This window comes from Halictus rubicundus, chromosome 4, assembly GCF_050948215.1.
Source record: "Halictus rubicundus isolate RS-2024b chromosome 4, iyHalRubi1_principal, whole genome shotgun sequence".
Lineage (NCBI taxonomy): Eukaryota > Metazoa > Arthropoda > Insecta > Hymenoptera > Halictidae > Halictus > Halictus rubicundus.
This window is the reverse complement of record NC_135152.1, coordinates 12,600,079-12,625,113: the sequence shown is the minus strand read 5'-3', so window position 1 is coordinate 12,625,113 and position 25,035 is coordinate 12,600,079. Positions and strand designations below refer to the sequence as shown.

At 38.3% G+C, this 25,035-nt stretch overlaps 1 protein-coding gene across 7 annotated transcripts; it reads left to right on the top strand.

Moving 5' to 3' along the window:
* Positions 1-1,917: 1,917 nt before the first annotated feature.
* On the top strand, positions 1,918-23,986 carry LOC143353415 (fatty-acid amide hydrolase 2-like). 7 transcript variants are annotated; one of them, XM_076786735.1, is made up of 12 exons: positions 1,918-2,058; positions 14,695-14,874; positions 16,512-16,731; positions 18,984-19,201; positions 19,670-19,781; positions 19,992-20,149; positions 20,241-20,378; positions 20,451-20,546; positions 20,977-21,144; positions 21,553-21,735; positions 22,066-22,180; positions 23,225-23,986. In XM_076786735.1, the coding sequence occupies exons 1-11, from the start codon at positions 2,056-2,058 to the stop codon at positions 22,171-22,173; spliced, it is 1,584 nt and encodes a 527-aa protein (XP_076642850.1). In that variant the 5' UTR covers positions 1,918-2,055; the 3' UTR covers positions 22,174-22,180; positions 23,225-23,986. The 7 variants fall into 7 exon arrangements, with proteins under 7 accessions (XP_076642850.1, XP_076642854.1, XP_076642852.1 ...); XM_076786739.1 differs by having other exon boundaries at positions 1,973-2,088; XM_076786737.1 differs by having other exon boundaries at positions 2,000-2,108.
* Positions 23,987-25,035: the final 1,049 nt, after the last annotated feature.

The window sequence follows — 25,035 nt, the reverse complement described above, 5'->3', positions numbered from 1 at the left end:
AAAATGCATATCAGTGCACGAGAGGTAGATATTTTAATTTGCATTATCTAAAATTAGAAGAAATCGATAAAAATAGGGATTTTTTGGCGTCGCGGCTGCGTGTTAATGTATTTACCTGCTGGGTGACCTTGACATTCCATAAATCGGCAATGGACGATGATTTATTTCCCATAAAAATTCATATTAGTGCACGAGAGGTAGGTATTATAATTGACACTATCTAAAATTGGAAGAAGTCGATAAAAATAGGGATATTTTGGCGTTGCGGCTGCGTGTTAATGTATTTACCTGCTGGGTAACCTTGACATTCCATAAATCGGCAATGGACGATGATTTATTTCCCATAAAAATGCATATTAATGGATCTTTCGATTATACTATATAAGATTGAAAGAAACTCATATACAATGGGCATTGTTTTGGCAATACGACTGCGTGTCGACGCATTTGACTGATCTCGGAGTGGCTTTGACACTTCAAGAATCAGCGACGAACGATTGATTTCCCATGAAAATGGATATCGTTCAATATCATTCAAATTGAATACACTATCCAGAATTGAAGGAAATCGGTAAAGCGAGGGGTGTTTTGTGCTTTGACCTTGATCGGCCTTGACTCCCGAGTCACTGAACGGTTCAGACAGTTGCCAAGATTCGAAAATTCAAAACAGCCGTCGCAGACGTTCGGGACGCTAACGAATTATCTAAACAGAAGCGAGTCTTCGAAGAAGGTGATGATTTACTGCGCGATTTTGACATGTTCGACTAAATTCCGCGACAGTACATAAATCATATCCGCGCTAAATCTTTGTGCTCAGTTTCTTCGAAGCTGGGAATTTTCTAATCAGCGAAACCGACTATCAGCGAGACCTTTTTGCAGGTCTCAACCGTTTCATCGTTTAAGAATAACCAGTCTGTCGTGGATGTTCAAACTAATTACTAGAAAAATATGTTCCCCTAATTTCAAGACAGCGCCATTTTATCTTATTCCTCTTTTGGGAGCTCTTGCTACCATTTTGGAGCACGGAAGTCACAGAATCGGTGAAACATAATCTCAAAATTGTTTGTTTTTGGGGGAGACAACGGATTTCAATTTTGTTTAATATTACGGTTTCGTTTACCGATTTATTTCAATATACATATATTTTTTTTGCTGCTAATTAATATTGATCGTCAGAAACTGAGCAGCCAAGTGATGATTTCTTGGACTTGGACATCACCAGCAGATATTTTCCAGAATTATCTTTCCGTTCTGTGACGTTCGTGTCAGCTTATTATTTTCGTTACACGATATGAGAAAATTGTCATTATCGTCTTCATTAACAGAAGTAAAGTTCAGTCGTCGTCTGTCAAGATTAAAATGAACATTAACAATTTTTATACTTTTCATGAAGTATGTATCATTATTTATTGCAGTCGAGACATCTGCCAATATCTTTGCTAAGCAAAGGCAATGCTGTAGTAATGTTACTATTTTACTCGCTCATTCAACACTTGCATTTTAAGGGATGTATTAGATAAAAACAAATTTAGTAAATAGTGGTTTGAATATTGGTATGGAAATTTTTAGCGACATCGCAGAGCCGTCATTCGAGCGGAAAAGATTGTCATTCTGTTTTGTTTGGTTGGTCGTACCGATGACGCGGATACGAGGTACTATTTATTCGGTAGCGATTTTGAGAAACGCCGAGGATCGTTGCGTGAGATCGTTACTGGGCAAGGTGCTCGATACCGAACGGATCTAAAATTACAACGATCATGGGAACACAAAGACAAAAAAAAAAAACTGCTTGAAATATCTTTAATTATCTCGGCAGACGATGCGCCGTCGTCATTGGGAACGGGTAGGGGTAGTGGAGGGAGGATGAACGCGGCAGCTTCTAGAGTCCAGAGGGGCAATTAATCCGACCCCCTCTCGAACAGACGGGGGAATAGTTTTTCTTTTCGTACCTGACCAGTTCAGTGTTAGTCGTCCACTTGCCGTTCACCGTACCCCGGCACGACGCCTGTCGATCGCGAAATCCACGTGGAGATCACGTCCCGGATCGTCTGTAGAATGGTAAACATCAGAGCAGTGCCAAACATGCAGGTGTTTCGGACAATCTAACGGTTACTATCCAATCGTGCTAGATTCCAAAATCTCGCGCCGGGAACAGCAAGAAAAAATTTCGCGAATTTGCAACAACCCACGACGGTGGTTCGGATAAATGAGTATCGGGTTCCGACGCTATTTAGGCTGCGACGCGATTCACAAGGATGCACCGCGGACATTTGTTAAAATTGTGCAAAGATAATTTAACCAAAAAATAATTCACTCTTGCAAAATGTAAAAATATTTATTGTAACGCATCGCCAGCGTTGTACGAAAATAATTTAACGAAGGAATACACGCGACAATGATTTTTAAGAACATAGAAGAATGCACGACGGTAAATAGTTGTTAAAAATAATTCCTAACGCGCTAATTTACAAAACTTTACAAAATCATCTACTGGAACACGCGACAGCACATAATGTACAAAAATGTATTGTAAAAATAACTCACGGATGTGCGCGATGATAGTTTACAAAAATATATGAAAATAATTTAGTGGAGCACGTGACACAATGTACGAAAATGTACGAAATTATTTTGAAGAATCAACAACGGTGATTTACAAAAATTAATTCAATATAAAAGTAATTCATAAAAATATGTGACGATAATTTACAAGATTATACTGGAATAATTTGGAGGAACGTGGTAAAAATGTACAAGAATAGTTGTAAGGAACGTACAACGATAATTTCCGATAATGTTCCAAAACAATTTACGAAATGCTCGTTGAGGATTTCTACTGTTTGTAAACATTTCGTTCTGTACATTGGAACACGTCTACTGATATCTGAATAAGTGAATAGTTAGTAGTATTTGCGGTATTCGTACGTGTACACGTTTCATAATGGGTTACAGTATCGACGAAAAGTTAAAGATGGTTTTGATTTACGGAGAGTGCGGGCGTAATTCAGTGTTAGCTCAACAGCTATACGCTGCACGATTTCCAGATTTACAGAGAATTGCAGATGTGTGCTCGACTATCAGTGCAGGGGTCATAGAAAGTGCTAAACATTCTTTTAAGTGTTCGAATGTACAGAACGAAATGTTTACAAACAGTAGGCAAGAGCTGAAATCAATACTTTCGGTCTATCAACAACACCGGAACGCGTACAGTGGCGTAGCATACGATACTCTTTGTGACATTGCAGTTCTATTTTATATAGAATATGTATTTCTTTAATCTTTTCGCGACCAAGATGATAAAAAAAGTAACGCATGTTATATTATGATACTTGCCGAATTCGTCGTGAAATCCTCTAAAAGATAGGCGTAAAAAATTATAGGTGTATTTGCAAAAAATTGAAGGTGACCTTGAACAATCATGAAAAAAAGTAGTTGACAAAAAATTTGCTATAATCACGTGAAAGCTGTCTTGAAACTATGCTATATCTGATAAAAACATTTTTAAAAAACATCAGACTGCTAATAACAGAGTAATCTGCACTGGTCACGATTCGTGGTTCACTCTATATCTTAACTGATTTTAAAGAAAAAATTTAATATTCATATTCTCTTTTTTAACATTTGTTATGCTTTAAAAATAAATATAATTAATATAGGCACAGTAATTGGCGCCCCCACAATAATTGGGTCCCTTACCCTACACTGGTTCAGAAGTGGGAGTCGAGAATACTGCCGAACAAGTAATTTCTTTAAATGGTAACTCGATTCGAGATTTCGTCGATTAATTTTTAACAGTTTCACGACCACTTACAGAGTTTAGAAATCGGACCCTCTGGCTGCGATACAATTGCCAGAATTGGCAAGACGAGTAATAGCAGACGCTCCGCGTCTCATCCTGTTGACCTCATTATTCCTGACCAGTTTGAGCGGAATATGTTTAGTATCATCCGATTGCCATCCCCGGCTCTAATTTACCTAACTTGTATACTATTTTTAACGAATGCGGAATTTTCTAATGTGTTCACGAAAACAGTCCACTAGTTTCTCTTTTACGATCCCAAACATCGATTATGCTACTAAAATGTTCAATTTAATTCCCAACGACAAATGAACAATTGTATTGGACAAATTTGCATCAACTACTCTTCTACTTTTCATATAAAAAATCGTTGAAGTGCCAAACTACAATTGTCCACCAGCGCGGCGACATATATGCAAAACTGCAGATACCATTTGCGATAGTAACACATTTAATTTTGAGCGAGAAATGAACAGCTTTTTTTTAAACGAAATTGACGTGGACGCAAGTTAGTAAAAAAATTGTAGAAGTGTTTAAACTATTCATATGTCCGTCAGCGCGACGACATATGCAAACCAGCAGCTATCGGTTTGGAATGAAAATTTTATCTAGTTCCAAACAAAAAAAAATGAACAGTGTTATTAAACAAAATCGATATCAACTATACTATTCCATGTTAATAAAACAGATTGTTGAACCGTTAAATTATTAGAAAAAAACGCAAGACAGTGGATGTCAATGGAGCTAATAAAACTTTTGTCCAATTTCCGCCGAGAACCAGTTGAATTAAAAAATCGGTACCAACCGATACTCTAATCTATCTTAACACGGAGTCTCGTTATACTCCCCATTTGCCGACGACGACACGCGCAAGTATGCGAATGCCAATCTCCCTCGTAAAACTTTCGACTAGTTTCAACCGAGAAACGATCCGTCTTTATTAAAAAATTGGCACCGGGCGTTGTTACGCCGTTAACGCGGAAAATCGTCGAATCGCGAAGCATAGCGATTCTCTCTTGTCGGCCACCCTCCCACGCGATCAATTTCTGCAGCTCGGCGAGCGGAAGTCGAGGGCGTCGCGAGTTTATAGACACACTTTGGGAATCACTGCATTAAAGAATTCAACTGATAACAGATCGAGGCGGTTAAGGTCGAGGTCGAGGTCTTTTGGATCGCGATCTTCTGAATCGGAACACGCTCGATCGACAGTTCGATCATCTGTCCACCGAGTCTCGTTTTCGACGTCGATCGACGATGGGCGACGAGAGAAGACAAAGAGAGAAATATAGAGAAAAAGAGAGAGAGGGAGAGAGAGAGAGAGAGAGAGAGCCAGGGAAGAGAGAAAGGACGGTCGTCTCGGATGTGGCTCGAGAAAGTAACGGAAAGCGAGAACTGTTGGCCCGGATGATGAATTCGGCTTTTGAGAAAGTTGTTATGTGCTACGCGACGCGTTTCGTTTTTCTCGGCTGCATGTCGCCGCGCCGTGGCCACTCGAACATTCAGCACGGTGATTCTGTGACCGGTGGTGTGTCCTGGTGATATTTACCGGATCGAAATGGGAATTTACGTGGTGCGGCAAGTAGAATATCGTTTTTAGTCGAGCCCGATCGGTTTCGGACCGCCCGAGAGTTTCAGAACGCCCGCGAGTGCTTTCGAAATTCGAGAGGTATCTCGTTTAGTCGCGATTTTTCCGCAATGCGTAGCTCGTCTTGAAGTCATTCAAGATCCATTCACCCCTCGCGACATAATACCGATTTTCTATTCTGCTCAACAACATTAGAACTACGGACCCCGTTAGAATGAGACTCCAAGATGCATTGGAAATTATTCGATTAATAATATTTCGAGAAAATGTCAACATTTGAACTATAATAATTTCGTTAAAAAAATAGTGCTATAATAGATTTGGACTCGTATCGAATTATTATTCCTCGTGTAGTGATCGAACAGAAAAAGAGTATTGCAGCTGCAAACAACTTGGTCGTCGGCCATCGCAAAATACACAAATCCCGCAAATTAAATCTTTATAATTGTTGTTTCGGACTTCACGACAAGCGTGGCTCGTCATTGTACACACTGACGTTACACCATTCTGACGCAAACGTCGAGTCGGACACGTTACAGGCTGAGGTGTTAAAATACATGATTAGAGTATAATCACCTATTTAATTAACATCGAGTTTTATAAAATATATAATTGTCATCGCGAGATAGTATGAATTAGTTTCATAGTACACACATTACTTTGCATGTATGTACGAGCTGTTTTCCTGGATATACTTCTCCAGCACAGTTTTTGTTCAGACCAGTACGAGACTTGTATTACTCGTCATTTGCTTCTTGCGCGGCTTTGTTTTTTTTTCATGTCGTCTCAGTCTTGCGTTGTCTGTTTTTGTTCATTTACATAAGTTTGATACTATCCTGCATAAATGTGGATTTTACAATAGAGTTTACCATTGACAATGAGTAGGGGCTAGAGCGGCAAGTAATTAAGGCACTATCAATCACAACGCGCAAGGATCGAAGAATCATCGAGCGGTGAATTATGAATTTTTCAATTTTAAAATCGGCTTCATAGTTCACGTTTTTCGATTTAAAAATTGACTCCATTGTCCACATTTTTCAATATTAAAAAGGACGACGTAGTTCGCGTTGCGCAATTTTCAAATATTTCCACAGTGCACATTTTTCGATTTTAAAATTGACTGCATTTGGCAGATTGTTCGATTTTCAAATCGGCGACGTAGTTTACGTCGCGCAAGCAATTTGGAAATTGTCTGCGCGACTCGCTTTTTTCAATTTGTAAATCGACTGCGCAGTTCGCGGTTTGCATCTCGATTGACGTCCCCGGTTTAACACGCGCATTTCAGTTTTGCTCCGACCTTCTTTTTTTGATCGACCACAATCAGTGATCCAATCATTTCCTAGGTAATCAGACATTGGACGTAAATTCCGAAACAGCATGCTATTTCCTGTAATCGTTCCCTTCCTCGATAATTCTCGACTGACTAGGTCTTCTGCATTCCTCCGTCTAATACCAGACTGCTTGACGATTCTCTGATTAGGATCTCTCGAACTCTGCGCTTTCTATTCGATTCGCGATTATCGTTGACATTCATTTCCGCAGTGTTCCTCTTCCCGATTCCTAGCTTATTTCGAACCGTTTTAGTGTTGATCATATTTTCAGCGCGATTCTTCAGGCTCCTTATTTTCAACGGTCTTTTCTCATTCTTTAAAATCAATACCACACCGCGGCGCGACTAATTGAATTTTAATTTCAAGAGTCACACGCTCAAATTTTTTCCTTTAAACTATTCGAAATTTTCATTCCACATTTAAAGGATGTATGCTCATTAACGATTCTGTACTTGGCCTCGTCATTATGTCATTCTTGCATCATCGCAAACTGACTCTGAACTTGAAGAACGGTGATCGATTAGCGATTTACTTTTATTATTAACTCTTCCTTCTCGAAACACAGGTCGCTCGAAGACAAATACTCTTCGCTTGTAATCATAGTGCGATCCCTGTATCAACATTTTCGACGTAAGATAGGTAGACCATTTTCAGAAATTTATTCCAGTGAAGCTAATATTGTTATTGGACAGCTTGACAGTGTTTTGTAATTTATGCGAGCACGATGCAATGTTATAGATAAATTCTTTTTGCATATTAGGTCAAATGGAGCTTATTATACACTGTCTTGACTAACTTGCTGATAATAAACTACGAAAGATACGACTCGTTTGAAAAAAACAAAAGGAAATGCTTGAAATATACAAAATTGTTTATAGGATGGTTATTGTTAATGGTCTGTATTATTTGCAATAGATGGGAGCCACGTACGCCTTCTTTAATCGTTTTAGCTTATCTTCTGTATTAAATTGCAGCAACCCATTTTCGTTATGAGCGCATAACATTTATATTCACAACATTTGCATTCGAAGACCGGGCGTTTCGTATGCAACGACCTGATAAAAGAGGCAAACTGAATTGTTATCGTTCCCGAATGATTCACCGTGCTCCGAAACGGAGTCAATGCATTGTGCGCGGTTGCGAAATCCCCGGCCGACCGATTTTACGTCACTGGTTGTGTTTCTCGTTCCGTTCGGTCGCCCGTCGAAGAGGATTCTCTGTTCCGCCGATGGGCGGCGCGTGCAAAGAATTTGCTTGGGCACTTCGCGGCTCCACGTGGAATTGCATGTGCACGGTTGCGCCACAGTGCACTCAACAGGGCCAGCGCGTTTTCACACGTTCGCTCACGTGTTTAACTCAAATAACGCGCCGCGTTACCTCGTTCGTGTTACGTCGATCGGACACGACACGCAAACGATACTGATCGCGGGACAGTGATATTTTCACCCTTTGCTTTCGAACGGCGACTCTGGGGCGCCACCAAAAATAATCTCAGTCCAATGAAATATGACATTCAGAGGGCCGGCATTTTTCCATTGAAAACTTGAATTTTATAATTTTACTATTTATTTTGCCAACATGTTACGCAAAATTCCCAAATTCCCCGGATAGCGGCATGTCTGTCGAAATTGGTATCCATAAATTGTTGTTTCATTTGTTGAGTGCTATTTGAGTGCAGAAAACAATTCTTCGAACAGAATTTGTTTAAGTCCGCAGAGTCGTTCGAGTTCGTATAATTGTTTAGAACCAACTTTAGGTTTTCTACTCGATTTTTTTTCCTGTAAAGAGGCTTTCGAAAATATCCAGTTCAGGGGCGTGAAAGTAGAAGCTTCACTTTTTAAAATGAGTTCAGGTGGGCTATTGTGCGATTTTGTTTTGCGAAGTCATAGTGGTTGGAAGGTCGAACGAACTTATTTTGCACACGTAAAATATGTACATGCGATAAATGATTAGGTAAAACGTCAGAGTACTATGTAAACATTACAGCAGAGCTGTTCAGAGTTTGCCCGTACGGGCAGCGATTTTCTTGTTCCGGGCATACACAGAATTTCCCCTTCTACCGCGCTCCCTATTCCCCCACCCTTTGTCGTGTCGTGCTTTTCTAAATTATTTTTTGGTACTCCTCCGTATAAAAAAATAATACTCGTAAATCGAGTGTATTTTGCATTAACAAGTTGTTCGCTTCTCAGTTTTACTTTTCAGTCGATTAAGTTGTCGGATGTGTTATTTATGGTTCGCGATGGGATACGTTTTAAATTAGTTTACATTAATCACTTGCAGGAAATAAATTTCGACAGAACCAGCAGAAATCCGAATTTATTACCATAGAATTATTACCGATAGAAAGAATCTAATATCCTGTTAATAACCGGTTGATAATAATTCGTCGTGAAAATGTAGAAATCTTTTGAAACCCAAAAATTGAACGTCTCATCTATCATGAGGAAGTCCTGTGAATCACAGACACCTGTAAGACGAATGGTTCTTGTGATCATAAATTCAAATTTCCATAAATTCTGTTCGCGTGAAACCACAGGCTCTTCCAAAGTTTCCAGATCATACTCACTAATTTTTGCAAACAATTTTAACTAAATCACTTCTTAATGTTTGCAATTTAGTTTTCCACAATTTTTATTACACCTCCTCTTTTTCGTCTTAAATAATATACAGGATGTATTAAAAATTATGTACTTCGCAAAGTGATCCTCCAATTATTCAATAATCCTTCAATTAAGTCGTCGTTATTAAATAATCCCAGCTTTGAAAAACAGAAATAATTAATACGCAACGACCTTTGAAACAGTGCGCAGACTACCCCTCAATTTCTAATGAGTTAAAATGTAATATTTTAATTAAATTTCGAAGACTGTACAGGACACCGAACAGTATAACCTTTTCTCATAGCTCATGAATCACACACGTACTCAGCAACGATGGATAATGATTTTTTCACTACCCGGTACATATATAGTGCTGGAATGAAAATGACTGACGACCTTAAGCGAAACGAGCATTTTCTTATTTGCTGTCTTACAACACAGCCGCTCACTATAATCTCTAAACTATGTTAAAATGGCGGCACAGCCGAGCTACACTCGGTGGATCACGGACGATCTACACTTTTTGATCTACCATCTCGCGAAGTGCTTCCAACTCTTCTCGCATAATGAGCTGCCACTAATAGAGAAGCCGTGTGGGCAAAAAAAAGTATTTGTTTTTCATGAAAAAGAATAGATTGTCTATTCAGTAACGCAATCTTCGATCACATCGCATTCTTCGCCAATATGGCGGACATTGAAGTCTCTTTAGCGCGTTGACTACCGTGAGCTACCACCCTAAAAATTCTACAAAATGAAAGTAATTTAGTGATTTCTACATTTTGAAAACTCCGATGAAATTCGATCGACACGAATAAGTTAAGGCAAAAATTAACTTTTAAAAACGCACGTCAAAGTGTTATTAAGAGTACAAATTAATTTGTAGCCCGTTCCTCGCGAACGTATTGATTATTTGCAAACAATTGAAAGACATTCGGCTGTCTAAAATAACGTTCACGATTTCCTATGGATTTATTCCATCGTATGAGTAATTAATGAATCTTCACGCACGACGAGTAAGAGATTCGAATGCAAAATTAAGTTACAATTGATCGAACGTGAGAGCTATGAATTAATTTAACACCCAATTTATTCACAATCCTAACGTAGCGAAGTTATGCCGAATTTTAACTCTGAATTCTTTGCTTGTTTGTTAAATGTCAGCGTGTTTCGAGTATTTTTTTATGGTACCGAAGGTCGTTGCAACGGACCGCATTCGGCATGTCGACATGTGCCAAATGCAAATGCGACTTCGTTCGGTCGTCACAGAGAAATTGTTTGCAAACAAAAAGAGTCACGCAAGGCAAACGCTAAATTTATAGAAATCGGTGGTACAACGTTTGAGGATCGACGAAGACTCTCAATCTTATCGATCGTACGCTACGACACGACTGAAAATCATCTGAATCGAAGTGTTCGAAGCGGGAAAAATAATTTGACGTTCTAAAGAGAATTATGCGTATTGTCTGCTCGATTTGCGACAACTTTCAGAGGAAAAGCGACGTCAACTTGATTGGAGAAATAAGACCCTCGATGAATGCAACAGGAAGTAACATTTTGAAAAGGTCAATCCATTTCCTCCTTGATTAAAATTGGAATTTTAATCGAGACCGCCAACCATGATTAATCGATCCGGATTTGGTCATGATGTCTTTCCTGTTGTAGGAGGTAAAAAGAATCATGGCGACTTCAGCGACAGCAAATACTTGCAGATTTTATGCAGTTATGGCAAAAATGAGTAGATAAAATGCAGAATGGAACATTTTAACCAGTTAAGCGCGTGTGACGTGTATACACTTCATCCAAGATTCTATTGCGGTGCGGTTAACGTTAATGAATTGTTAATTTCTTATCATTTGGCCTGCATTCGACGTATATATTCGTCATTGCTTCATTTTAATTACACGCCGTGAGGGATTTTTAAAATTAAATTCCACAGTTAACTGGTTAAAGAATCTAAAAATATCGCGCCATTATTTTAAATGACTCCTGGGTCCTATAATGAATGCAGACAATTTTGAATAAATATTCGCAGTCTACCAATAATTTAATCAGATCTCGAGTTCTTCCTTTGTGATGTGAAACAGGAAGATTGGACTTGGAAAACAAAACAAAAAAATAAACTAAAATGTCTCCTAAAACATATTAATCATATTAGTTATTTACATCTTGCGGTAAATAAACGATTCCAGTTTCTCTAAATCGAAACGAATTAGAATGATCCATGAAAATGAGAGAAAGATGAAATCCTAAATCTAAAAATAAGTGCATCTAAAAATAATGAAGAATGTGTCTTCGGTATTCGGTCAGGCCAAGAAGATGGCCTGGTTCTTCGACGTAACGAAGTCTATGGTAGACCAATGAAACAATTGAATGCCAGAACAACGAATGTCAATAACTCGGTAAGCTCGTGACCATTAATCCGTTTGATGGCCGGGTACGAGAAGGTCGGTCTGCCGGTTTTACGAATCACCCCACCATGCTGGTTTTTCATTTAAGTATGCTGGAAGCGTGTTGGGTCCGTTTAGTGTGCGCCGCGACTACCGAATGACGTACGATATTTGGTGGAAAGACATCGTTGAAACGTCTTCCTTTTTTCTTTCTCGTCCACGCTTTCTTGCGAGCTGGTCACCTAGTTTCGCACGAATGTCAACATACTGATCTGTCCCTGGTCGAGTTTCGCGCGAATCTGCACACTCGGAGCGATAATGGTGAGACCGGCGGGGTGTTCAGGCACGGATGCGGCATAAATATTGACATTAACATTCCGTAAAAACAGTTCGAACGTTTGTGGTGAAACATAGATATTCGAGTAATAATAACGATAATAATAATAGTTGACTCCTCACGGAGAAAAAACCAAAGAAAAATATAGATACGGCAAAATCGATGGACTCTGCGAAATATAGAAACATTTTCTAACCAAGGACAATAATAGTATCTGTACCAAAGATGGTAATGTTGACAGAACAATTTTAATAACAATTGCATCAGTGTGGGAATCGTGTCGAAGATATACTAGTTCAAAGTGGTGGAAAATTAACGAAAAATCCAAACAATCGTCTAGAATAAAATCCAGAAAGAAAAGATGAAAGAAGACTGAAAACTTCAACAGTTTCGTTTCTAATGCATCGGGACAGACTGTAATCGCTCAGATTGTGATCCTTATCAAATCAGTGATAAGTCGATGATTTAATAACATTCTTCTCCGCTGTACAAGACTTACGATTTATTTATAACGACGCTCGGATTGATCGGCAACTAATCGTGAAGCACTTGGGTCGCACCGAAGAAACAGTTAACAAAGACAAAGGCAGCATGGAGTTCGTATTGTATCCATTGCCGGTACTTTACACGAAGTATCTCCACACGAACTCTGTGAGTTATGGTCGGCTAGATCCGATCGTCGGAATGAAATAAACATTTGAAAAAACGTATCTGTGCAGAATCTGAACGCGATGTTTCTAGCACAGTGTGAATATGGAACGCGCAATAAAAAAAAAATGTTTTCCTTTCACGCTCAACTATCTTCTGCAGACGGAAATAGCTTCAGAAATTGTAACGGTTGCAGCAGTGCAATTAACGTTTTTGTTCAAGCAATCGATTAATTTGTTATCTCTTGTGACTTTTTCATCGTGATTTCTTCACGATGGAGTGCACGACGTCGTCCTTCGGGGCTTATTATCGCGGAATATGACAAATGTCTGTTGTGCTTTCGAGAAACATGGTGGAAATGAGGATATCAATTTGCCGTTGCCATTCAATTGGCAGAGCACAGATAACATAATTAGCGTGGCGAGACTCTCGGAGTTTGTAAATTTTCCGAGCTACGTGTTACAAAAATTGAGATAGAATCTTTATTTTCCGAGCTTTACTTCCCTGAAGAAGAGACAAGTAATAATTTATTGTTTGATTAGAATATTATCGGTGCTTTCATACGTCGTTCAGAGAGTCTGTAATGATTCTATTTTTCTTAAAAAAATTTTCTTTTACTTTCTCTTTTAACACTTTGACTGCCAAACTAGACGCCTCAAAAATTCCATAATATCAAAGTAAGTTATTTAATGAAATAAAAATTGAAAATAATTAAATACATGATATTGAGTAGTCCTCCAACTTTCTTGCATTTTACAGATCCTAACCAAATTTGGTACAATGAATATATTAACGTAAAAATTCATTTTAAAACTTGGACAAATAATTCCTTCACCCACATATGGGTGACGTGGCGGTCAACGTGTTAATTTAAAATAAAATATACGGACATATATGTGCCAGTGTCTGTGATTATCAGTTTCAGGGCTACAAAATTAAAAACATTCTATTCATGATCTTATCACTATTTCCCCAACTGGCTAGCAAGTTTTTCTTCGCGAATAATTCTAATTTGAAAAGAAAATATATGAACACGTGTGTGCCAACGTCCCTGATTACAAATCTCAGGGCCACAAAATTAACAAAATTCTATTCGTGATCTTATCACTGTTTCCTCCTTCCGGCTAGCAAGCTTACAAATGTCAGGCAATTTCTGCTGCTTCGAAGTTGAACAATTACGTGGTCGATCATGATTATAAGTTGATTAACGATCATGATTATCTTAATGGATTATTAAAAATTAATAAAATTTTAGCTACAACCAACTATTATACAATTTACCCACGATCATTACGATGAGCGAGTCTTATAGAAAAAATATAAGCGGCTGTGATGTTTTCTCTATCCTTTCTCATTAGCAAGTCAAAGACCTCTGTGCAATAGATTGCTTTAATAATGCCAATTGGCGCGATTCTGCCGATTATTAGATTGAACTTTTCCCGACACTTTCGAGGAATTAGGTGAACCGTTGTCCGTTGCGTGTGTGTCAACGATTTACTGCGGAAGATAGTGCCATATTAGTTGCACGTGAATCGTTTTATCAATCAAACTGGTCGTTTCATAAATTCGAGAATTCACGCAATAAATATTTCACGAGATAATAAACTATTTCAGGCAATTTTTGATCCAAGAATAATTATGATAATGCGTTTCTTCTTTACATAATTCCCGATAACTTTTCGCCAACATTCATTAGCACACGATAAACGGTGAAATAAAAGAGCTTCGAGGAATTTTAAATTAATCAGGAAACACTGAAACAGGAAATAGCAGAACAATATCGATTATAATTAATCGCTATCAATTTAATTCAACATTCTGTTATTCGTTTGATTCCGCTTCAACACTAAACGTACCGAGCTATAAAAGTAACAGTAATGCGTGCTCTACTAAGGATATTTATTAAATCATTTCTTATGAAAGCATCTTTGTTATATTTTTAGCATTTGATGGTATTTTTAGTATTAATGTATTTATATTGTAAACGATTCGTCGTCTTTTCCGCAGGACACGTTCGCTCTGGTGCTTCAGAAGATACTGAAGTTTATTCTGTTCTTACTGGAATGCATCCTCATGCCGCTTATCATGCTACAGAGCTTCTGGAAACGGAAGCAACTGCCACCGATCAGGAATCATTTGCTATTGCTCTCGGCGACAGAGCTGGCCAAGCGAATTCGAAGAAAACAGGTACGGATACGACCGACGTCAAAGTGCGTCTCTCAGCATGACGCGTTCGCCGAACAAAGATTGATTTTATCGCAACTTTGTTCGTGGGACCTACAAATATACAGGTTGGATCAAAATTAGTATCACGTGCACTCAACGTTCCTCTTCAACGTTCATCTTGTTCTTTGCTCAGATAAAATCATGTTACCCTGTTTATAAACTAAACTGACTGAACAGACCATCAGTCTTGCTTTTGGAAACTACGACTCCACTTTTGGAACGTCCTGTACCTTTGGAATTTTGCTTCTCGTTTCGATGATGATTCGAGAAGTATTTTCTACGGCAGAGAAGCATTTTCTGCTTTCACAGACAGAGTTTGAACATTTTCTCTGGATCTTCTTGTAAGATTATGAGGCTAGAGAGAGATTCAGAATTGGTGGTCCAAGTTGAAAGACATTTTTTCTTAATTCTTCCTGTTCTTTTCGTATTGGCGACAATTTGAGGAATATTTTCTACAGACAGTGTTTGAAAATTTTCTCTGAACGTTTAAACGAGACTACAAGAGTACAGAGAGATTCAAAACTAGTGGTCCAAGTTGAAAGACATTTTTAAATCAATTCTTCCTGTTCGATTTTGTATTGACGACAATTTGAGGAATATTGTCTATGGACAGTGCTTGCAAATTCTCTCTGGATGTTTAAACGAGACTACAAGAGTACAGAGATGTTCAAAACTGGTGGTCCAAGTTGAAAGACATTTTTAAATCAATTCTTCCTGTTCGATTTTGTATTGACGACAATTTGAGGAATATTTTCTATAAACAGTGCTTGTAAATTCTCTCTGTATGTTCAAACGAGACTACAAGAGTACAGAGATGTTCAAAACTGGTGGTCCAAGTTGAAAGACATTTTTATATTAATTCTTTCTGTTCGATTTTCTATTGACGACAATTTGAGGAATATTGTCTATGGACAGTGCTTGCAAATTCTCTCTGGATGTTTAAACGAGACTACAAGAGTACAGAGATGTTCAAAACTGGTGGTCCAAGTTGAAAGACATTTTTAAATCAATTCTTCCTGTTCGATTTTGTATTGACGACAATTTGAGGAATATTTTCTATAAACAGTGCTTGTAAATTCTCTCTGTATGTTCAAACGAGACTACAAGAGTACAGAGATGTTCAAAACTGGTGGTCCAAGTTGAAAGACATTTTTATATTAATTCTTTCTGTTCGATTTTGTATTGACGACAATTTGAGGAATATTGTCTATGGACAGTGCTTGCAAATTCTCTCTGGATGTTTAAACGAGACTACAAGAGTACAGAGATGTTCAAAACTGGTGGTCCAAGTTGAAAGACATTTTTAAATCAATTCTTCCTGTTCGATTTTGTATTGACGACAATTTGAGGAATATTTTCTATAAACAGTGCTTGTAAATTCTCTCTGTATGTTCAAACGAGACTACAAGAGTACAGAGATGTTCAAAACTGGTGGTCCAAGTTGAAAGACATTTTTATATTAATTCTTTCTGTTCGATTTTGTATTGGCGACAATTCTTTTAAGCAAGAATACAAAAGTACAGAGAGGTTCAAAATAGGTGGTGCAGGTTGAAGGATGGATCTGAAATAAATTCTGTTCTTTCGTCCATTTTCTACAGGTCAGCAGCGAGGAGGTGGTCAAAGCGTACATAGAAAGATGTAAGGACGTGAACCCAATGTTGAACGCTATCGTTGATACGAGGTACGATTCAGCCATTGAAGAAGCGCGGAAGGTCGACGAATTTCTGTCGGTAACCACGAAAACCGAAGCAGAAGTGGCACACGATCTGCCTCTTCTTGGTGTTCCCATGACGGTCAAGGAAAGCATCGCCGTGCAAGGTTTGTGCAATTAATTGAACAATGTCGTAATCCTGTGAATACGATATTCACGTTACGAAACCGAAGGAGGTTCAATTACGTGACCGTGTTTGCACATTATTGTACAGGGTGATTCAAAGATGTCGGACGTGTCAGGTGGACAAAATTTGATCAGCCGAACTTCCTCGTAGAATCTCTTATTTCAAAGAAAAATGGATTCTATTGACACGAATTCAGTTTGGAACTTATTCTACAGGGTGATTCGTAAACCAAGTCACGAACTAATCTATTCGATAGTACTGTGATTAGTGAATTTTTATGCTAAATAAAAATTGTCTGTACCAATTGTCGGACACGGTACACGTTTGTTTCGCCCTTAATTTTTGATCTTGAAATTTTTTTACGCATGTTACGCATTTACAAAAGCATTGGGTAAAATACCAAACGGGAAAGACAATGGGAGAGATTAAACATTAGGTTGATGTCTGGATTGTTCAGAGTAACTATCCTTGAACGATTTCTTGGATTTCTCTAATAAACGATGAGAAAACATATGGAAATACTGCTGTGTGTCATTGGACCTAAAAGCATTATGGAAACAAGATTTCGAAAAAAACGAGCGTAGTATAATATACTATGTGGGTTAGTACTGCGTAACGTTATGAAGCCCATGGTCTCCCACACGTTACAATCAAGAAATCAAAGGAACGGTTCCCCTCTCTCGAAACCGGTTTAGCATACTGCAAACGAATGGGTTCGGAGCACCGTTGCAGGTGTATAAAACTTATCTATCAAACGTACCCCGAGCTTGTTTTATCCTACATGCGAGTTTGGGATCTTCTGAAAGTAAGGCAGAAGGGTAGAATCACCGAATAAGTACTGAGTGACTAATTTAGGTGAAATAGAATCATTATTTTAGCTTGATAGAGATTCATTCAAGTTTGATAGAGTAATTGCTGTTGCGTACTGACACATGTCTCTGTCACATTAACACCGGAATCCTCGAAAGACTTAATTCATCATTCAGATACGCATCTAAGCATCCTAGTCTGTTCACTTCAATCGAGAGAAGACGAGAGGCGAAGACAAAATCTGCTTCTGTGATTAATGATCCTCGACTTAATTAATTACTAACCCATATCGTTTTCATAATGTTGTATAATACCGCAGTATATTATACTAATCCGTGCGCGATTACCAAATCAAAGTTCATAATGCACTTATGGAATACACAGAGCTATACAATACAAAGGAACGTATAGGTCAACAAAAATTAATAGAATTTGCATTTTATATGAAGAGACTGTCGGAAAAAATGCTTGATTTTCGTTAAATGACCTACGGAAATGGGAATTTGCATAAACATTGACAGTCCATTAATTAATGGATAAAAATGGTCTACTTCAATTGCAAAAAGCAGGAGCCAAGTAGAAATTTCTTTCTATCTTCACTAACTTCAATGAACTGAAAATAATGAAATTTTTTAATTCTTTTAATCTTAGAGATCGCATCTACCCATTTTTATTATAAATGCACAGAGGTTTACTGTTTATTCGTTATTGACGAAACGGAGTATTTTATGCGTTGGAAAAGAATCGAGAATGGTGTCAGCTTCAAACGGTTGGCTCTCGAATATTGAAGTGTTTGAACTTTCTACGTCCTAACGAGCTACCATCTTAGCACTTTCGGCGTCCGTAAACGTTCTTGTAACACATTCCCCGACTCTTTGTTCCCTTTGTCAGCCTCCCGCAGCCGAGAAGCATAATCCAATCTCCGTTAATCGTTTCTCGAATCTCTCTGCTCGGTCATACTTGAATCACGTACACGGACACGCTTGTCTCCTACTGCGTCATTTATACACGAGTTATCGCTGGGTTACGGATTTTATGGAAAATCACATGTTTAGAAGGTGTAAATATAAACGCGGCACAGCTGTGCTCGACCGACTTCGATAATCTCCGAACCCGACAATGTCTAATCTCAATTAAACTTTGTCTGCATTCCTATCTTGTGCACCGAGTCACAAATTCCAATAACACTGACCGAAATCATCATTTTTCGCAGAATTATTAGAAGAGTCTTAGTTTAGTCTCGCTTCGTTCTGCCACAGTTTCGCATTTTCGAAAAGGGGATTTTATATCGTATTGATCTTTCAAAGGACGGTCTAAGGCGTGAAAAGGTCAAGGATGAATTTATAGAGTTAGAAGCATTCGATGTTTAGAATTGAAAAAATTCCGATGCAGATTCTCTTCAATTTTAATATTTCTTTTCAGGAATGTCTCACACGGTCGGCGTGAACAAAAAGACTTCGGACAAAGCGAACGAGGATGCAGTGGTCGTCACCAGGGTTAGAGGAGCTGGAGCGATTATTCTACTCGTCAGTAACACACCTGAAATGTGTCTAGCCTGGGAGAGTAACAATAGAGTAACCGGAACCACCTGGAACCCTTACGACACCAACAGAATCGCAGGAGGTTCCTCCGGTGGCGAGGTTCGTGTCACTCGTCATACATAAACTAACACTAAAGATTATTTTACAGAACCTTGATTCTGCCATTTTATAATTAATTTCATTTTCCACAAAAATTATTCTAAAGCTCTGTGGTTAAACATTCTAAAAACATTTTTATGTGCAGGACTGTTTTTTAAAGCTGCAAACCATATGCATATGATTATTCGATAGTCAAATGTAAATTGATAACGATTAGATCGGAGATAAATTAATAGTATCGGTAGATTCTGTGTTTGAAGTCCTGTAGCGGCCGGTGACTTCAACGCGCGGTGAAGCGGTGCAAGTCGCGAAGCGTTCAATATGGCGGCTTGTTCGGTGAAGTTTCGAAGACGAATGCAGTTGTCAAGCAAAGTTGTTCTACTTGCGAATTGAATTGATGAAAATATTGGCTAGATGGACATAGAAACGCGTTCACTATTTTTCATTTTCTTTTTTATTTTGTTTCAGGGTGCTCTTTTGGGTTCTGCTGCGTCCGTTGTGAGTCTCGCATCGGATATTGCAGGCTCAGCCAGATACCCGGCTATGTGTTGCGGTGTTTTTGGTCACAAACCCACAGCTCGTGAGTATTTCCTCCATATCCCGATTCGACCCGACCCGACCCGACCCAACCCGACCAGATATTTCGAGTTTTCGCACACCCCTAGACATTTTATATTCTGTCACTAAATGTGCTAAGTTCTCTGTGGTTGAGGTATTGAAACATTTTCCCCTGTAATTATATTCTGTACGAAGTTTAATTTGAGATGAAACAAGACGAGATCGATTACAGACATGATCAGCTGCAGCGGTCACAAGCCGGTATCCACGGACCAGAATTGGAACAATTACTTCACGATTGGCACGATGACCAGATACGCGGATGACCTTCCCTTAATGATGAGTATCATAAGCGATTCGGAGGATGTCCGTCAGCGTTTCAATCAAAAGGTAACACTTCTTTGAAAGTTACAAAGTCCTGTGGAATCTTATTCTGTTTTGTGGAAGTTCCGTGAAATTTTATCATTATTGCGTTGTGCAGGTGTCTTTGAAAAATATTAAGTTCTTTTATCTGGAAGAATGTTGTGGAATAACCACCGCCATCGACAGCGATATGAAGACAGCTATTCACAAATTAAGGAAGTATCTCGAAGCAACGTATGGCGTCAAAGTGCAACAGGTTCGTAACCACATGCAAAAATGAATAATAAATATGTTCGAAGAAATATCGGTATAAGAAACTTTGTTGCAGGCAAAGTTAAACGATATGAAGTACGCTTTCGACATAGCATCTCGTTCTCTGTTGAACATGAACGTGGATGACGTCACGAACGAATTCGAAGCAATGGTAATTAAAGTGCGATGCTTAATTCGATTACTGAATCTTAAAATATTGAATTCTCCATAAAATTCTTCTCGCCATCTCTGGAAGTTGTTCGATCGAATAAATTAAAGCCCGGCCATTCTTTCTTAACACCGCAGAGAAGATTTACGTTTGTTCGTTATGAATGGGCTGCGGATATTTATGCTTATATCAATTTTTATAGCCCAATAAATAGAAACTGGAATCAACGAAGATCTGTTGACAACTGATTAAGCACTTTATCAAGTCTCAAGCGAAATAAAGATCCCGCTCGGCTTTATTAAAATTGACAAATCGCGTAACTTTCCGCAACCGTATATGTATTCATAAAATCCGCAATCTAGCCATAGATCGTCCGATACACAAAGCGTTCCGAAAAATTAGTGAATTATCTCTTGAATATTTAACTTTACAGACATCGATTAAAATCCTGTTGGAGGCGCTGAAATACGCCTTCTGCATTTCGAGATACTCTTTGTCGATACTGTCATACGGATTGGTGAAATGGATGTTCGAAAAGTTACCGAAGGGTTATCGGCACAAAATGACGTGCAAGATAGTGTCGTTGAAGAAACAGTTTGAGGTAAGATCACACAAAATCACAACAATCAATACAAATATTGAACTTCTTTTCAAAATGTATCTTATCAACGACAAACCTTTTTTTGTTTTTAATGATTTTTTTGAATGAAATCTTTACCGATGTATTCTTGACTCGGATTTAAATGAGACCAGACTAATGTAAATTATCCGAATACGTGTTTCAAATATTTCAATCTAAAACGATCCATGTACAACATGATCCGGGGTTCTACTGCAACGTGGATCAAACGATTAAATATGGTCCAAACTGTGTCATGTTTGGAGTCGCTTCAATCAGAAAAATGTCACGAATACGCAGCTAAAAATTTCACAAAAAAAAAGAATTAGAATTCAAGGAGTTTTATCATTGGATCAATAAGATCTAAGATTACAAATTTTGCGATTGCAGGACGTTCTAGGCGACAACGGCGTATTAATTTACCCGTCGTTCATCACTGCGGCTCATTACCGTTACCTAATGTACCCGAGGGTCGCGAATTACACTTACATGATGCTTTACAACGTGCTAGGACTTCCGGTGACCCAGTGTCCGATGGGATTGAACAGCAAAGGCCTACCCATCGGCATTCAAGTAATTATTTTCCCCGTCAAATCGATCAATACCACGCGCGCTGTTGTTCCGATAAAAAATGTCGCTCTGCTCTCTGTCGAATATGTACACAGTTAATACCCTCTTGATATCACTTTTTTTTTATCTTATCTTCGGCTTTTTTTGACGACGATTCCCCTCTCTCTCTCTCTCTCTCTCTCTCTCTCTCTCTTTCTCTCTCTCTCTCGTGCAGTACAAACAAATTAGCGAAACTAGCAATTGAAATGCTTTCTTTTGGAGATAGCGCGATATCAGTTCGCGCGTGTTTTTGTTGCCCGATATAATTGGTAACGGTACTTTTTTTTTCCACAGATTATAGCGAACGCCGGCAACGACCACCTAACCATCGCCATGGCGAAAGAAATCGACAGAGCGTTCGGAGGTTGGCAGCAACCACCTGCCACCGAAATATCCGTCTGACGATCCTGTTACTCGTTTTGTATACATTTCAAAAATAGTCTACAGTACGGGCTTAGTCGTATACACCCGTGAAGCATCATTTCTTTTTCGGATGAGGACATTCTTCCGCTTGTCCGTCTCGGGAAAGATCGAAACCTGTCCGTAATCCAGTTGGCAGTGGCGGATCTTGCACTTAAGATCAAATGATATTTATAGGTCATGCCTGAAATTTTATATCTAGACTGCGAATTTTTATGCGACATAAAAGTTGTCCGCGTTTTTTTCTTAATTATTTGAGTAGGCCGAAAGTAATACATAGTCTTTAATACGGTCCGGTTCCGTGCAAGGGGTGAGGTTCTACTGTACTAGTTATCCCCATGAATGCATAAAATCCGCAGTCTGTTTATACTCATCAAATTAGGGGCGAAAGCAAGAAAACGCGACAGTAATTGTTCCTTTAAATTTTTGTTTAACACGCTCGCTATTTGTTTCGTTGCTCAGCTTTGTTGTCAAAGTGCAACGTACCTCTCTTATAAAATATTGAAACAGAAGAAAGTTATGCCCTTAGCCCTTAGTTATGCTCTTAGCCCTTTGCACTACGATTTATTTTTACGACTACTGTGACTCGAATTTGTTTGTCGTTTATAATATCTTAGAAGAAGAATACGGAAGATTGTATTTACTGTACGCCTATGCATTCTCCAGAGGCTATATATTGACAACAAAATAGAATTTTGTTTCGGTTTAAAGGAAATTAATAACATGATCTCTAGCTCCGACTCGATGCTGTAGTGGAAGGGGTTACCACTGTGAATAGGGGTGTGCGAGAATCCGAAATGTCGGGCCGGGTCAGGTTGGGAAAATTTCGAGATTCTCGACTTTTTCGGGAAACCCAATTCCTTCAGGAATCTCGAAATTTTCGGGAACCCGACCTGACCCGACCCGGCCTTCGGGTTCCCGATATTTTTGGGTTCTCGCACACCTCTAACTATGACACTAGACAGTGTATAAAAGTGCTTTAACTATCTTTGAGTAAACGGTGAAGTTGTGGACGTCACAGTAACGAGGGCAGCGAACATGTTAACAAAAAAATTAGGATCAATGACTCCACCGTTTGTGCAATAATCTGCCACCGATGCTGATAAATATTCGATGTCAGCTAATCAATGTTAGTTTTTAAGAGAAGATAAAGAAGCGTCTGATAGTATCGTGATATTCCACCGGACGTCAAGTGTATTAAGGTGGAAAGTTGCAAGTATTAACATCGAATTAGACACAACGAGAGTTTGTTATAAAATTGTCGGTGCTTGAAACGAAGGGACCAATATAGAATGTTAGAGACTTAAAAACCATTCAACCGATAATGCAGAAATTGTATTCTAGATTCTAGATCAACGGCTCCTAATTCAGAACCTAGGAACCTCGAACAATTAGGTCGACGCACTTCCTAATTATTTTTAAACGTTTTTATAACTTATTTAAACATAATGGATTTTTTTAATACGACCTCGTCTTTTACCTTATTCGTCTGAACACGTTCAGGGCATCGCTTCATTAATAATTTAATTCTGCTCGCAAGATTGCCATTTAATGACACCATTTTTAGCTATTTGTGAGGAGTATAGCACATTTAGATAATAGAAATCTTACGCAAAGTATGTCAAGGTTGAGAATGGCCACCGTTTTGACTATCTTTTCACATCATTGTCGAAGACCACCCATTTAGGTATATCGAATTGTATCAATGTTATCCATACATTTTCATCTACTTGTAAGAGTATTATTTTTTATATGTATATATTGAAAATAAACACACGTTGTCTGTTGAAGGAAACAGTTCGGATTCGGTTTTTCAGCAACAGATACCCTCATTAGTTTAAACATAAGATATTAGTGTCTTTCGTTTGAGAGATCTCACACCGGAATATGGAATAAACTTTGGAAATATTTTTTTCTATATGTTCTGTAGAAAAAGAAGAGATTTTCTTTTTAATAGAAAAATACTAAATACTAAACATCTTAAACTATATACTTCTACCTATAAATTCTACAAATTTGATAGAAAAACTAACAATATCAGACAGTGAGTTGATAAGCCAACTTTCTTAAAACAGTTTCCAGGAAGGTCATAACTTTTCTCCGACGATTTTCGCGTTAAACATACAAAAATTCTCTCGTGAAAACAACAACAAGACACAAACTGTTAAAAAATATATAAAAATCCGATAAAATCAAAGCAATTTATTTAACAAGCCGAAGACTGAGAAATTAAGATAATGGCCGATCAAATTGTACGAGAAGTATATTTTTCTATGTGACACATAAGGTTGCCAACATTGTTTCTGCACGCATTTCTGCAATTAACAATTACCGGCACATCATACAAAAATGATAAGCTTTCAAAGTACCTGATTCTTCATTCAAGAATCGCCGATGCATCTAAATGTGTCTTATAATTCGATCAGCAACGATCAAAATTGACCAACCGTCTAAAAATTCTACCCAAAAGTCCATTTTCCAGTCTACAAGAGCAATCACTTGCGTATTTTTATGCAAAATAAAAATTGTCTGCATTGGTTGCAAGACACAGGAGCTGCATATTTATTTTAACAAGTCGAAAATAATACAACAGTCTCGTTGAGTTCATTCAATATTTTCGCTGTTTCGAATTCTATCTGCTAATTTTTATCGTAAGTACGTAAAATCCGTAAACACTCAGAACGTGCCGTAATCGCTCAGTTCTGTGCCAGCAATCAACGCGTTAAATAAGACGATTGTCGTTTATCTGTGAATTACGAACTTAAAATAACAAGGTAATAATTACAGCGTCCTACAACGAAGACCGATCGATGCCGATTACGAAAGAATTCGCAGCCCACCCTC